Source organism: Leucoraja erinacea, chromosome 24 (genome assembly GCF_028641065.1).
Source record: "Leucoraja erinacea ecotype New England chromosome 24, Leri_hhj_1, whole genome shotgun sequence".
In the NCBI taxonomy this organism is placed as follows: domain Eukaryota; kingdom Metazoa; phylum Chordata; class Chondrichthyes; order Rajiformes; family Rajidae; genus Leucoraja; species Leucoraja erinaceus.
In genome coordinates, this window is record NC_073400.1 from 18,795,057 (window position 1) to 18,811,314 (window position 16,258).

Here is a 16,258-nt window from a genome sequence, read left to right on the forward strand (position 1 = left end):
AAACAATAAATGGAATTCCAATGATTTCACAGCCCCAACCACTCTTCACTGGGCTTGCACGTTCTTTTGGAGACGCACAGAACTGCAGCTGCTGGAATCTTGAGTAAAACACAAAGTGCTGGAGGAACTCAGCAGGTCCGGCAGCATTTGTTTATTACAAGTGCTGGGGGGGGGGGGGGGGGGGGGGGGGGGGGGGCCTTCCCAGGGCGTTTCAGAGAAGTTAAAAGGCACCGTCACCACACCAGGTCTGGAATCACAATTTGTCCATTCCCGGGTCAAAGAGGGCAGTGGTCCCCGAAAGAACATTAGCAAAATGGACAAGTTTTATAACAAAACAGTAGCTTGATGGCCACCATTATAGGAGCTTTTATTGTTTATTTATTTAGCAAAGTGAATTTAAATTCTCCCGCTGACACGCCTTGAACCCTCCAGATGGTTCGAGTGTGTTTCAGGATCAGGGGTTTGAGCACCAAGCCACTGTCACTCATACATTATATCATTTAATGTTGGCTCAATGGCCAGCAATATGCATCATAATATGTTAGAATTACAAAAGGAGTTATTATTGGATTACCAAAGTCACTCTGTCAAATTCTGCACATTTATCAAATCAAGATTATTCATATGGCAGTAGAAAAGGTGTCAATTGTGGCGTACATGGCAATTAACATATCAATAGTTAAGCATTGCCAGGTGTTAACACAACTATTCATAATACAAGGGTCAATGGTGAAGGTACAGGTTTGGAAGATTTGATGTTGGCAAATCTGTCGTGTGAACTGGGATCAAAGGTTAGTTCTATGATTCTGGGGCAAAACTCTTCTACCTACAGCTTGATTACATACATTCCTTATGTAAAGTAAATGGGTATGTAATCGTTTCACCCCACGGTTCATTGAGCTAATGCCTAACCTTTGTAGAAATGAGCCACTCTTATGAGGGAATTCACTGGTTGAGTCCTTTAACTGTGTCCAGTTAATCGCTCTCAGCTGCAGGTTTGCCAGAAACGGCGAGCATTTGTGAGGGTGGGGAAGTCAATTCAGTCAAGTCCCCATTTCAAATCTCGTTGATGCTGCAAAGAGTTGCCTGTGAGCAAGTCCGACGAGGAAAAAAACAACTGTTTTTGGCAGGAGGTTTGGTCACCCGAGGGCAGACATTGTAGAAGACTTGCCAAAGAACAAGATGGGAGATGAGAGATCCCTTTTCGACACATGATGTTGATTGTGGAGGAGGAGTGTCGCTTCCAGCCAGGAATTGGATTATTCAAATAAAGAGACTCTGGCAAAGAGCATTGAACCAGACTCTTTGGTATCTGTTTCATCCCGAGCTGACCCGATATCCTCTCGTTCAACAACACAGCCCACCTTTGCCTCTGTAACATTGCCCAGCTGTCTAAACCAATCTTATTCTGAAACCTTCATCAATAGCACCGTGACCTCCAGCCCTGATCCCTTTACTGCTCTCCTGGCAGACTCCTGTCTTACACAGATTCACAAGAAACTGCAGATGCTGGAAGCTTGAGCAAAAAAATCAAAGTGCTGGAGTAACCTAGCGGGCCAGGCAGCATCTCTGGATAGGTGATACATAGATACATCCATGGATAAGTGATACACAGAGACATAGACAATAGGTGCAGGAGTAGGCCACTCGGCCCTTCGAGCCAGCACCGCCATTCAATGTGATCCTGGCTGATCATCCATAATCAGTACCCCGTTCCTGCCTACTCCCCATATCCCTGGATTCCGCTAGCCCTAAGAGCTCTATCGAATTCTCTTTTGAATGCATCCAATGAATCAGCCTACACTGCTTTCTGTGGCAGAGAATTCCACAAAATCACAACTCTTGTTGGTGTGAAGAAGTTTGTCCTCATCTCAGTTCTAAATGGCCTACCCTTTATTCTTAAACTGCGGCCCCGGGTTCTGGACTCCCCCAACATCGGGAACGTGTTTCCTGCCCCTAGCGTGTCCAATCCCTTAATTATTTTATGTGTTTCCTGGCCGGTCCGAAGAAGGGTCCTGACACGAAAAGTCACCTATCCATGCTGCCTGACATGCTGAGTTACTCCAGCACTTTGCACCTTTGCATGGAGACCAGACGGCACCATGTAGCAAATGGCCTGCCTTTAAGCTGCACTCTCCTTGTGTTGAATTTAGACACCACACATTGCAATTGTCCCTTTTTCTCCCTAGACATTCAAATCTCTTTTCTACCTTTAAGCATAGCACCTTTTCTAAATGTTCTAATGATATTTTATACAATGCAAAGAATTAAGGGAGTGGCACAGTGGTGCAATGGTAGAGTTGCTGCCTTACAGCAACAGAAGCCCGGGTTCCATCCTGACTACAAGTGCCATCTGTATGGAGTTTGTACATTCTCCCTGTGACCGCATGGGTTTTCCCTGGGTGCTCAGGTTTCCTCCCACAGCCCAGAGATGTGAGGGTTTGTAGATTAATTGGCTTCAGTTAAAAATAGTATAAACTGTCCCTAGTGTGTAGGATAGTGTGTAGGGGGTTCACTGATCAGTGGACTGTTGGGGCCCGTTTCCATGCTGTATCTCTGAACTAAACTAAAACTATTATGTGCAGTCTGTATCTTCACTTTTGTACTTGTACTTGATTGTCTTTATGTACAGATCCGTTTGGATAGCCAGCAAGACAAAGCTTTTCACTGTACCTCGGTGCACGTGACAATAATAAACCTAAACCTAATCATCAGCGACAGGCTTGTCTTGTGGTGTCCGTCCTCTTCCCTCACCATCAAATAACCAGCTGACAAAATGTCCGGGTTACACATAAAGAATGGGCCCGTGGAGTGAGACGGTCGCTGGAGAACTGCAGCGGAACCATTTATTCAGTCAAGCGACTTGCAGGAAGCTGCTGGGGTCAAGTAGCAAGGTGATGATCCATCAACGTTCTGGCCAGACCTCTTTAACAGCAGCAGCGAGCAGCGGGAAGTGAAGCCAGAAGGCAACGAGTAAAGTCCTTCCTCACTCAAGGAATGGGACCTGGGGAATCCGCAAACTGAAATCTGTTGGCCCCTTCCACCGAACCATCCACAGGAAGGTCACAGGGTCCTCTCGCCCCATGTTCTCAACTTTAATGGGGCTTCAACCCACGGGGAGAACCTTTCAATTATTTGCTTCCTTTCTGTAAGGGATTTCCAGCCACATTCTGGCCACAGATGGCCCAGGTGCAGGAGACCGCTGCTCATAAAAATGCCCAATTACCAGGCCCTGTTTAACATGGAAATAGTGTGCTTTTATCCACCAGGGCTTACCGAGCGAGGACAGTGATTCTACCTTAAGCCTTTTCAAGAAACCTTTTCCTGGCTGACTCTTTTAATGGTAGCATTTGAACACAGAACATTGTGGGTGGCACATTTATACAGCGGTAGAGTTGCTGCCTTACAGTGCCATGGACCCGTGTTCAATTCCGACCACTGGTGCTGTTTGCACATACTTCCTGTGAAGGTATGCTCCAGGTTTGCTCCAGGTGCTCCAGTTTCCTCCCACATTCCAAAGACATGCAAGTTTGTAGGTTAATTGACTTCTGTAAAATTGTCCCTGGTGTGTGGGATAGAACTATACGGGATGATTCAGGGTCATCAGACTCAGTGGGCCAAAGGGTCTGTTTCCATGCTGTATCTCTAAAACTAAAACTCTAAAGCGATAGATTGCTGAACATCGATAAGCACAGCACATGAAAAGGCCCTTCTGCACACAATGTCTATGCCGACATGATGCCAAAACCATCTCTTATCAGCCTGCACGTGATCCATATTCCCCCATTCCCTGCATATCCATGTACCTATCCATAAGCCTGTTAAATGTCACATTTGTATCTGCCTCCACCACCACCACTCCCCCCCCCCCCCCCCCCCCCGTGGCAGCACTCGGGGTAAAAACTCAACACCCCCTGGGTAAAAACTTGCCCTGCACCTCCTTTAAACTTGAGAATAATTCCTTGTTTGAGCATTGAGGACGTTGAGTGAGAGTGGAGGAAAATGTGGATCCATATTGGATGGCACCTGAGGAAATTGGTGATGATTTAGGAGAAGTGTGTTAACAACTCCCCACCCCCCACTCCATTATTGATGTGGCTTTTCAGGGAAGTGCAGTTCATAAGCCGGGTGAAAACGTTAAACAAGATTTAAATGTGGTTATTGAGGCAGTGACCCATACAAGACTAACTCAAGCCACATGTTGTGTTGCTCCTGTGACAAATCTATGATAAATCCCTTCAAACAGATACTCGGAGTGGGGTTTCCTTTTGCAATGTGGCATTTTATTTACTTTACGTTAGAGATACAGCATGGAAACATGCCCTTTGACCCACTGAGTCTGCTTGGCCAGCCATCACCGTATACAGAAGTATTATCCTGCACAGGAGGGACAGTTTTAACAAAGCCAATTAATCTACAAACTTGGGCATCTTTGGAGAGTAGGAGGGAACTGGAGAAGCCAGAGGAAACCCACGTGGTCTCAGGGAGAACGTGCAAACTCCGAATAGGCAGCACCTGCAGTCAGGGTCGAACACGGGGCACTGGTGCTCTGAGGCAGCAACTCCACCGCTGAGCCGCCTTCAATATCGTACAACTCACTTACCAATGAGAAGTGATGTGAAAGGTTGGTTGGGGTCATAAGGGCACTTCAGCTTCCCAGATTCCAGACTCTTGAGGTCAAACGACAACGAGAGCTCCTGTCAGTAAAGTTACACAAGAAATAGAGATCAAAATCGACTGAAACCTAATACTTTGTGCTCTTCCTGTATGTTCAATACAGTAAAGTAATGCGTCACAACAGATTTTAGACTAGAAATTGGATTTGGAGTTAGCAAAATCATAGTCATCCATTTCCTAAATGCAACATGTCAGAATATTTTTACGCTAATGTGTCAATGGATTGGAGAATAAATAGTGGGAGACGGACTTTTTAAACCACATTATTAACCAATTTCATCGTCAATACATTTATGATGATTTAACAAGTTATCATCCAATATATCTTCATTAGATTTCAGCTTACGACATTTCCGTTTTCTGATGCCAATAATCCCTCGCTCACTGAGTGAGGTTGAGGAAAGTTCTGACTGAATGCTATTAGTTGAAACACACTCACGGACAGATTCAATAAGCAGAGGTCCATCATGGTGAAATGTTCGGCCTCATTATTTACTTCGTTCAGTCTTTGGAGATTCAGACACAACAGACTCCATACTTGGCTGCCCTCTGTGTTTTCCACAGTTCACTTTAAATATGTCCCTTGGATATGATTTATTAGCAAAGCCAACATATCGCTTACAATTTGTCATGTTGAGCAAAATAACTTGTTGAAAAGAATAAACCATTTGCCCAATTGGGCAGAAGGCAGTTGGATATCTATGAGATTCAACATCTAGGCACCATCATTGTCAAATTTCCTGAATAATTCATAATCAATGAATTGATTAGTTCATTGTCCACATAGCAAGATACACATTGACCACATTACTTGTAACTTTAATCTTTCTTAAGGTAACACTGCATCATATGTGTCAATCAGAACTGCTCCATTTAACAACATTCTGGTGCACTGGCATCTTGCGAGATTGTACCATGAAGTATGAACTCACATGGACTGCAGAGCTTCGAGTAATCAAGGAATGTCAACCCATTGAGGTAACTGTGGTAACTTGAGGAAAACTTAAATCATGGCACAAAGTGAAAGTAAGAATACCCATGGACTTAAAGGTAGCAGTTCCCATGAAAACTAATGGACATCCACCACAAACATCACGACAAACCCAACTCTAAATTCTAAACTAATTTCTCTCTTAGCCCTAACTGTGCTAAATGTAGATAATGTAACGAGCGACAAGCACTGAAGGCTTGGCATGGTGGAGCAACAGTAAAGCTACTGCCTTACAGTGCCAGGGACCCAGGTTCGATCCTGACTACGGGTGCTGTCTGTACAGAGTTTATACGTTCTCCCTGTGGCCACATGGGTTTTCTCCAGGTGCTCTGGTTTCCTCCCACATTCTAAAGCCGTACAGGTTTGTAGGTTAATTGGCTTTGGTAAAAATTGTAAATTGACCTTCGTATGCAGTGCTAGTAGTGTATAGGGGTCACAGATCGGCGTGGATTCGATGGGCCAAGGGCCTGTTTCCATGCTGTATAATGAATTACCAAGAATAACAGTTCATTCAGATATTCAAGAAAAACAATCATGAACAGTTGATAACTTAAACATCCCACTTGTTAATGTTAAAGAGCAATTCAAAGTTCTAAATTATCCTACAAGAGGAAACATCCTCTCTATATCTACCCTGTTAAGCTGCTCTGTTATGCTGGCTTCAAGCAAGGGAATAATGGGATATGGATAGTCCTTGTAAACGAGGGAGATATCAGCCATGCTCGAAGGGCCAAATGGCCTGTTGCTGTTTACAGATACTATCAGCATCAATATCTTAATGCTGAATCATATACAATAACTTATCCACTCCTTATCTTAACTTGAGAGTTTTATCATTTATCACAGTTTCAAAGTTATACACAGTTGTAAGGATATTTGTCCCATGTGAGTTGATGTTGCACAAATGCCAAGAATTATTATACTTTCTGGAGAAAATGGAAAGCCAAGATGGGAAAGCTAACATGTGGAAGCATACTACAGCGTGAAGTTAGCACTGGTAGATATTCAACTACTTCAAAGCAAGATCACTCTAATCTTGTGGTCAGGAGTTAAGATCACAGGAAATCTTCAGCGTGCAGGTTTGTATTATAAAAGGGAGTCACTGATCACCAGGGGGAGAGCCTCATGTAATATTTCACAGCCAACTTATTCCTTGTCGACATGCTTTCTTCCAATAAATTTTTTTAAATTCCTTGAATAACTATTTCAGAAAGGAAATTCAATCAATATGACTAAAAAATGTTGGAAAACTTTAACGGAGAAGACAGGAGAGTGCATTATTAAATATCACAAGGGACATTTCTCTGTAAGGGTTAAATGGCTCTTTCCACAGTTCGTGTGTGTATTCCATCACTCAATAAATTGGTTTTGGTTTATTACTGTCACATGTACTGAGACACAGTGAAAAGATTTTATTTGTGCGCTGTCCGATTAAATCAAATGATACCATGCACGAGAACAATTCAGCCATACACATGTACAACAGGTAGAGCATTGAGAAGAATACTGGAGCGCAGATTATGGTTTTCAGCATAATAGTATTACAGTAGCAGCGGAAAAAAACCAATGTCCGCAGTGAGGTGGGTTGGAAGATCAGGACTGCACGCGAGTTCATGGGAGGACCATTCAGGAGTCTGATAACAACGGGGAAGAAGCTGTTCCTGAGTCTGTGATACGTGCTTACCGCTACCCGACAGGAGACGAGAGAAGGAGTGACCGGGAGGGGAAAGGTCCTTAGTTATGTTGAAACAAGGAACTGCAGATGCTGGTTCGCACAAAAGGACACAAAGTGCTGGAGTAACACAGCAGGTCAAGCAGCATCTCTGAAGAACATGGAAAGATGATATTTCGGTTCAGGACCTTTCTTCAGACTGATGGGTTCCGACCCAAAACGTCAACTATTCATGTTCTCCAGTAATGCTGCTTGTGTCCTTGATTATGTTGGCTGCTTTCCAGAGGCAGCGTGAAGTGTAGGTGGAGTCGATGGTGGGGAGTCTGGTCTGTGTGATGGACTGGGCTACATCCACAACCCTCTGCAGTTTTGTGTGGTCATGGGCAGAGCTGTTGCCAAGCCAAGCTGTGAAGCAACAAGGCAGGATGGTTTCTATGGTGCATCGGCAGAAATTGATGAGTATCGTTGGAGACATGCTGAGGGTTGTGGATGTAGAGGCTTTACTTTGCACTTTAGAGATACAGCGTGAACAGGCCCTTCGGCCCACCGAGCCCACACCGACCCGCAATCACCTCATGTACCAGCACAATCTTACACACTAGGGAAAATTAGCAATTTACATGAGCCAATTAACCTACCACCTCTACATCTTCGGAGTGTGGGAGGAGACCGGAACGCCCGGAGAAAACCCACGTCGTCACAGGGTGAACATACAAAGTCTGTGCAGACAGCACCCATAGTCAGGATCGAACCCATGTCTCTGACGCTGTGAGGCAGCAACTCCACCGCTGCGCCACTTTGCGGTACTGGGCATTGGTGTGCTTTTTCTGGCCGGTGCTTCAAAGTGGTTGGTCCAGGACAGATTGTTGGCGATAATGAGTCTCTTGTCAATTTGCTTCTGAAGATGGTTCTTCATCATGATTAGTGAGATCGTAAATATTGCCTGTAGCAACTGACGCTGGGTTACGACAAACAAGTTGGGTTGAAGGTGCAACAGACCAACATGTGTTGCCGTGACTCATTTACACTACAGCACAGTGGGCAGGTGAAGGCCTAAAGTTTACTAAGCATATTCCTGCACCTATGCAAAGTATGAGAAAATCTACAAAGTGATGTTTGTTATTTCATCTATTTATATTGTATTGACACAAAAGTCTGAATCGTGATCGTATAGAGGTGCATAAAGTCATGAGGGGAATAGATAGGTTGAATGCACAGAACCTTTTACCCAGGGTAGAGGAATTAAGAACTAGAGGGCATAAGTTTAAGATGAGAGGGGGAAAAAATAGGAACCTAAGGGGCAACTTTTTTACACAGAGGGGTGGTGGGTATATGGAACGAGCTGTCAGAGAAGGCAGTTGAGGCAGGTACAATAACAGGTTGAAAAGACACCTGGACAGTTAAATGGATGGGAAAGGTTGATTGGGAAATGTAATAAAAAAGAACTGCAGGTGCTTGTTTATACCAGAGATACATATTGCTGGAGTAACTCAATAAGCCAGGCAGCATATCTGGAGAAAATGGATAGGTTTCAGGTTGGGACCCTTACTCAGACTTCTATGTTTAGAGGGATTCGGACCAAATGCAGGCAATGGGATGAGCTTAGATTGGACATCTTGGTCGGCATGGCTGAGTTGGGCCGAAGGGCCTGTTTCCATGCTGTAAGACTCAATGACATTGCTCCCACAAAGTTGCTCCTTGCACTCAAAGACCTTGTTGGCTTGGATCTCGGAGATTTCATCTCCACAAAGTCCAGCTGCCTTCCAGGCAGCAGAACAAAGGCAAAAATAACAAAGAAACTTGAAGTAAAAAATCTCCAGCCCCCTCTCCCGATGCATTCCAGCTGCAACTCCTGCAGGAATGTGGAGGAATCGCTGCAGATCTGGCCGGGATCCAAATGATCCAGGCCCTGGGTAGGTCATTGATTCCCTTGACAAAATATTATGCTGGGTCGGGAAAATGCTGGGAGATAATTCTACAGGGTGATAATAGAGCCTGTGTCAGCGCAGTCTACAAAATATATGTCCACTGTGTGTGTTGCATGCTGCATTGCCCTCAGTACAATCATTTTTTTTTTCCTTAATTGATATATTTGATCATCACTATTTGGAAAGGCACAGAGAGGAATCTGTTGTAGGTGATGAAATGGTGTTTTATGGCAAAAGCTTGCCATTGTAAATTCAGATAATGAAACCATGCTTTCTCTCCGCTCTCTACAGAGCTGTAGTCATTAAACAGCTTGAACTCTGGTGACCTGGAGATAATAAGGTTCGAATTTGGCTCAGCTGAAGTGACAGCTGTGGACCATTACCTTGAGCGGAGTCAAAATGCGTTACCTGTGCAGGGGGGCTGAGCTGGAGACGTCCGCAGGCTGGGTTGAAGGCTCCCGTTCCACAAGCGTAAACGTGGGTCTTGTTGAAGATGTGCAACAGTCGGACAAAGTTTGCACACTCCGCCTGACAACAACAGCAACGCAGTTACCAACAGCTTCAGACTTGGAGAGAAACACAATCACACTGGCATCCTGCCCTCCAAGGAATAAAGTCCTAGCCTGCTAGCATGTTGCAGTTAAACAAGACGTTGATGGGACCACATTTGGAGCATTGTGTTCAGTTTTGGGCACCAAGATATAAGAAGGATTTCGTCAAGCTGGAAAGGGTGCGGAGAAGATTTACGAGGACTAGTGGACCTAAGCTACAAGGAGAGGTTGGGAATGCTAGGACTTTATTCCTTGGAGCGCAGGATGAAGGGGTAACTTATAGAAGTGTACAAGATCATACAATACAATACAATACAATATTTATTACATGTCATTTGAACCTCAGTGAGGCTCAAACGAAACTCCGTTTCCACAGCCATACAAACAAAGACAATTTCCTACAAGACACACACAATTCAATTTACAGAAACATCCATCACAGTGAATCTCCTCACTGTGATGGAAGGCAAAGTCTTTTCTCTCCCCTGCACCATTTCTCTCCCGATGTCGAAGCCCCAGGCGGGCGATGGCAAGTCCCACGGCCATTAAAGCCGCGCCAGGCGATGTACAGCCCCGCTCCGGGTCGTTCCAACCCAGCGACATGGGCTGGAGAAGTTGCGTTGCGGGAGCTCCGAAAAGCGGTCTCCCACCCGGACCCGCGAGCTCCCGATGTCACAGTCCACCGGCCTGCAGCCAGAGCCTCCGAGCTCCGGGGTCGGGCCGCAGCAGCGAGCCACCACCGCTCCCCACAGCACCGCAGGCTCCGCGACTGGAGCCCCCAGGTTGTTCCGGCTGGAGGCCGCTCCACGGTGCTAGGCTCCAACGACAACGGAGACCCGACAGGGAAAACGGTCGGGTCTCCCGTGCAGGGAAGAGATTTTTTAAATTCCTCATGAGAGGAATATATCAAGTAAATGCACAGTCTATTGCCAAGAGTAGGGGAATTGGGATCCAGAGGGGGGAAAGATTTAATAGGAACCTGGAGGGTAACTTTTTTTACACAAAGGGTTTGGGTCTATGGAACGAGTTGCCAGAGGAGGTAGTTGAGGCAGGGACTATCGCAACGTTTAAGAAACATTGAGACAGGTACATGGACAGGATAGGTTTGGAGGGATACGGTCCAAATGCAGGCAGGTTGCAGTGTAGATGGGGCACATTGGTCAGTATGTGCCGAAGGGCCTGTTTCCGGGCTGTATGACTTTCTATAACTGAATGTTCTGTGATTCATATACATATAAATAGCAGCAGTTCTTTTTAACATACTTAACAAATTAAGACTGACAGAAAATATGATAAACTGTGTCTGAGAAATAAAATGAAATGGCATTCCTTACTTCCTTTTTGCCAGTTTGTTTGCAGAGTTCCACTCTGTCTTTAGTTGCAGGCCAATAAATCTGACAAGAGAGAAAGAAATCATTACAAAGAGATATCAACTAGATTAGATAAACACAGAATGCTGGAGTAACTCGGCACGTCAGGCAGCATCTCTGGAGAACCTGCATCGGCAAAGTTTCAGGTTGAAAACCTTCTTCAAATAATCAACTTGATGAAGTCACTTTACGGACGGCACAGTAGCGCATCTGGTAGAGTTGCTGCCTCACAACGCCAGGGACCCGGGTTTGATCCTAACTACGGGTGCTCTCTGTATGGAAGTTGCACGTTCTCCCTGTGATCACGTGGGTTTCCTCCAAGGGGGCTCTGGATTCCTCCCATTTCCCAAAGACATTAAGGTTTGTAGGTTGATTGGTCCTCTGTAAATAGCCCCCCGTGTGTGGGGAGTGGATAAGAAAGTGGGATGACATTGAACTAGTGTGAACGGGTAACCCAATGGTCGTGGTGGACTCGGTGGGCCGAAGGGCCTGTTTCCCTGCTGTATCTCTAAACTCCAAAGTAAACTCAACATAGAGCCTTTGGCCATTTGTCAAAGTAGTGCAAAGGTCTGAACAAAACAGACGAAACCGAAGGTGATTAACCATGTGGCTGGAACTCTGCACTCTCCACATTGCAAGGCCCAACCCAAGGTCACTAGGAGCCACAGATTTGCAGGCAACTTGCCAAGTCTCAGCCACCCGCCCCTTTGGCAGAAACGTTGGGGTAAAAGGGGTCGGGAAGATCAGGGATAGTGGGGAGGGCAGATTAAATAAGTGGGATTCTGGGCGGGGAAGGTGAATGCAGGGCAGCAGAGTGGCACGGGGATAGAGCTGCTGCCTCACACACCAAAGAACCGGGTTCGATCCTGACTATGGGTACTGTCTGTGCGGAGTTTGCATGTTCTCTTTGTGACTACGAGGGTTCCTCCGGGTGCTCCGGGTCCTCCCACACTCCAAAAACATGCAGATTTGTAGATTAATTGATCCTCCGTAAATTGCCTCTAGTGTGTAGGGAGTGGATGAGAATGTGAGATAACATAGAACTAGCGTGATCGGGTGATCGGTGGTCGGTGTGGACCCAGTGGGCTGATGGGCCTGTTTTCATGCTGTATCTCCTAGCAAAGATAAATAGATGACAGCAGCTTTAGAAGGCAGTGTGGAAACAGGGAGAGACCAAATTACGGAACTGTATGCAAAAATAATATTTCTCTGTACCACGGTACATGTGATCATAAAGAAATATTGAACCACTGATCTATTTTCCCCTAATCTACCCTTCCTGACAGTCAGTCTGATGAAGGGTCTCGACCCGAAACATCACCTATTCCTGTTCTCCAAGGATGTTGCCGGACCCACTGAGTTACTCCAACAGATAGACTCAAAAAGCTGGAGTAACTGAGCCGGTCAGACAGCATCTCTGGAGAAAAGGAATAGGTGACGTTTCAGGTCTAGACCCTTCTTCAGACTGAGAGTCCGGTGAAAGTATTGTCTGACCTGCTGAGTTACCCAAGCACTTTGTGTCTCTCTTGTGTAAACCAGCAACTGCAGTTCCTTCTTACACACTTCTCTTACCCGCTGTTGTCTGACCCACACAGTTTATTCTTCACTCAGCTATGCTTTTCTAACTTCAGGTTCCCCTGCAGGGATTTGACAATTTCTGAGGAGTGACATTCTAACAGAGTATCAAATTTCTTTGAGATTACTTTCCCGCACAATGGCCAGAGATCATTTCTGCAACATTCTACAAAGAAATTCTGCACAGCTGAAATATCACTCACACTTTACCCTGCCAATGTAATTAGCGGACAGGAACAATCTGTAGAAACTTTCATCACAGCTTTTAACAGTAGCCTTTTCAACTGATTATTCAGAGGCAGGTCCCACAGGGAGAACTTGCCTAAATGTTGGACCGCATAGTTTCATGTTTCTGTGGAACAATTAAAAAAAATAATTGAAACTTTGGGATTCACGGTGGAGTCAGTGGTTTTTATTCCCCAGATCCTTGATTTTGTTTTAATTGAATTTATTGATATGATAGATTCGGCATTTGGGATGTGGGAGGAAACCAGGGCACCCGGAGGAAACACGCGGTCTCAGGGAGAATGAGCAAACCCCGCACGGACAGCACCCGAGATGAGGATGGAACCCAGGTCTCTGGCGCTGTGAGGCAGCAGCTCTACATGCTGTGCCATGCTGCCGCCCTGATATGAACATGCATAGTCTTTTTCTTTGGGATGGGGATTCTTGAACCAGAGGGCATAGCTTTGAGGAGAGAGGAAAAGGATTTAATTGGAACCTCAGGAATAACATTTTCACTCAGGTGGTGATGGGTATATGGAACGAGCTGTTGGAGGAGGTAGTTCAGGCAGCTACTATAACAACATTTAACAGATACCTGGAAAGAAAAGGTTTAGAGGGATATGGGCAAAACGCGGGTAAATGGGACAAGCTTAGATGGGACGTCATAGGCCAGTTAGGTTGAAGGACCTGTTTCCATGCTGTACGATGCAAAGCTTTTAACTGTCTGCTCCCCTACTCTGAAGGAGGGTCCCGACCCGAAACGATGCCTGGCCATTGTCTCCACAGACGCTGCCTGACCTAGAGTTCCACCAGCACTTTCTGTTTTCGCCCTATTTTAGGATTGCTGCTGATAAATATAAAGTAAGTGAAAATGTGCTGTTGTGTTGTTTTGAATTCAAACCTGCAAATAATTTATCTTGCAGTGAGATTAATATCAATGTTTTATTTCCAATAACATGGCTTCAAAGTTGATGATTGTACCTTTTCAGGTTCCTTGTTCAGATTTTCCAGACTCAAGACATAAATCAGATCCTTCGCTCCGACCAGTAGTCTGCCCCTCTCTTCGTCTATTAATAACGACTGGAAACTTGAACTTTCGGCTGATCCGTGAAATGGGATACAACTGTCGTTCATCAGCAGGTCTGACAGAGAAACACAATATAAACTTCAAGTATTAATCATTGTTGCCAACGGGAATGTCTTGCACACCCGACAACACACGTAAATGATCTCGGTAAGGTTCAAGCTGCTGCCAAAATTCTGAGCAAGAAGCCCGAGCTCATACGTTTGCTTTGGATATTTAAGTTTAGTTTAGTTTAGAGATACAGCGTGGGCTGTATAAATATGTATCTCATTGACATACATTCCAATATTCCCAATTATCTATTTACTTTCACAAATAATATAAAGTAGCCGTTAGGAGTAACCAGCTACATTCAACATCTTAATTTAATTTAGTTTAGAGATAACAGCCCTTCGGCCCACCGAGTCTGTGCTGGCCAGCGATCCTCACACATTAACACAGGGGACAATTTACAATTTTACCGAATCCAATCAACCGACAAATCCTTACATCTTTGGAGTGTGGGAGGAAACGAAGGGACCCGAAGGAAAACGCACGCAGGTCACGGGGAGAACGTACAAACTCCGTACAGACAGCACCCGTAGTCTGGATCGATCCTGGGTCTCTGGTGCTGTAAGGCAGCAACTCTACTGTTGACCACAGTGCCAGTCCGTTTTGATTGTCATCTGTGGCCAGTTCAAATGGTGTGATATTGTGCCCCATTATCAATAGTTTGGGCAGCTTACAACTCAGCAGTATGATTATTGATTTTTCTTGCATTCCCTCTCTCTCCAACCTTCCCCCACCCTAGTCGTCTTGTATTTGTGTCCCTTTGTTATCATGTCTTCCACAGCCAACAATTGATCATTGTGGGCTCCACCTTTCCTAAGTCATCGGTGCTGACTCCGATTTGTTCTGTAGCTTTCCATACCTCTAATTGTAGAGTGATACAGCATAGAAACAGGCCCTTCGGCCCAACATGTCCACACGGGCCAACATGTCCGAGCTACACTAGTCCCACCTGACTGAGTTCGGCCCATATCCCTCCAAACCTGTCCTACCCATTTAACTGTCCAACTGTGTCTTAAACATTTGGATAGTCCCTGCCTCAACTACCTCCTCTGGCAGCTTGTTCCATATACCCACCATCCTCTGTGTGAAAAAGTTACCCCTCAGATTCCTATTAAATCTTTTCCCCTTCACCTTAAACCTTTGGCGTCTGGTCCTCAATTCACCCATTCTGGGCAAGAGACTCTGCATCTACCCAATCTATTCTTCTCATGATTTTATACATCTCCATACGATCACCCCTCATCCTCCTGCGCACCAAGGAATAGAGTCTCAGCCTACTCAAACTCTCCCTATAGCTCAGACCCTCTGGTCCTGGTTACATTTTCGTAAATCTTCTCTGTACCCTCCCCAACTTGACAACATTTTTCCTATAACATGGAGCCCAGAACTGAACACAATACTTTAAATGGGGCCTCACCAAAGTCTTATACAACTGCAACATGACCTCCTAACTTTTAAATTCAATACTCTGACTGATGGAGGCCATGTGCAAAAAGCCTGTTTGCCACCCCATCTACCTGCGACTCTACTTTCAAGGAACCATGCACCTGCACTCCTAGATCCCTCTGCTCTACAACACTCTGCCATTCACTGCCCATGTTAGACTTCCCAAAATGCTACACCTCACATTTCTCTGTATTAAATTCCATCAGCCATTCCTCAGCCCACCTGGCCAACCAATCAAGATCCTGCTGCAATTTTTCAAAACCATCTTCACTATCTGTCTGCAATCTCTTGGCATATTTGTTCTTCTAATTCCCGTTGACTATTTGGGGGTCTGGAGTACACCTCTAAGAAGGTGATCATCCCTTTCTTATTCCTCAGCTCCTCCCTTATAGCCTCACTAGACAAACCGTCCGTAATGTATTTTTGAGTATTTTCATGGAAGGGAATTGTGTACCAGAACGCAGTCGAAAGGGGCTCCAGTCCCACAGCCGTTTTCCAGTGCTTGATCAAAGGGGACCTGTTACATTGTGTGTTTTTCAAACTGCTTATCAAACAGATCAGTAACATGACTAAAAATATTCATGTTTAACATGCGTGATATATAAAACTAAAATAGTTTTCTGAAAGCAGTTATGAATGATTCCACGAGTCAATAGCTATACTGACTGAATGACTCTGTTAATTGCCA

The 16,258-nt window shown here is 45.1% G+C and overlaps 1 protein-coding gene across 1 annotated transcript in view; it reads right to left on the bottom strand.

Annotated features, from left to right (window-relative positions):
• Positions 1-16,258, bottom strand: part of LOC129708701 (semaphorin-3D-like) — a 65,822-nt gene that overhangs the window by 31,875 nt on the left and 17,689 nt on the right. The window contains exons 2-5 of the mRNA XM_055654638.1: positions 13,971-14,131; positions 11,154-11,213; positions 9,677-9,796; positions 4,604-4,697 (exon numbers count right to left, since the gene is read on the bottom strand). Coding sequence (XP_055510613.1) covers positions 4,604-4,697; positions 9,677-9,796; positions 11,154-11,213; positions 13,971-14,131 — 435 coding nt within the window. The remainder of the gene's footprint in view (positions 1-4,603; positions 4,698-9,676; positions 9,797-11,153; positions 11,214-13,970; positions 14,132-16,258) is intronic.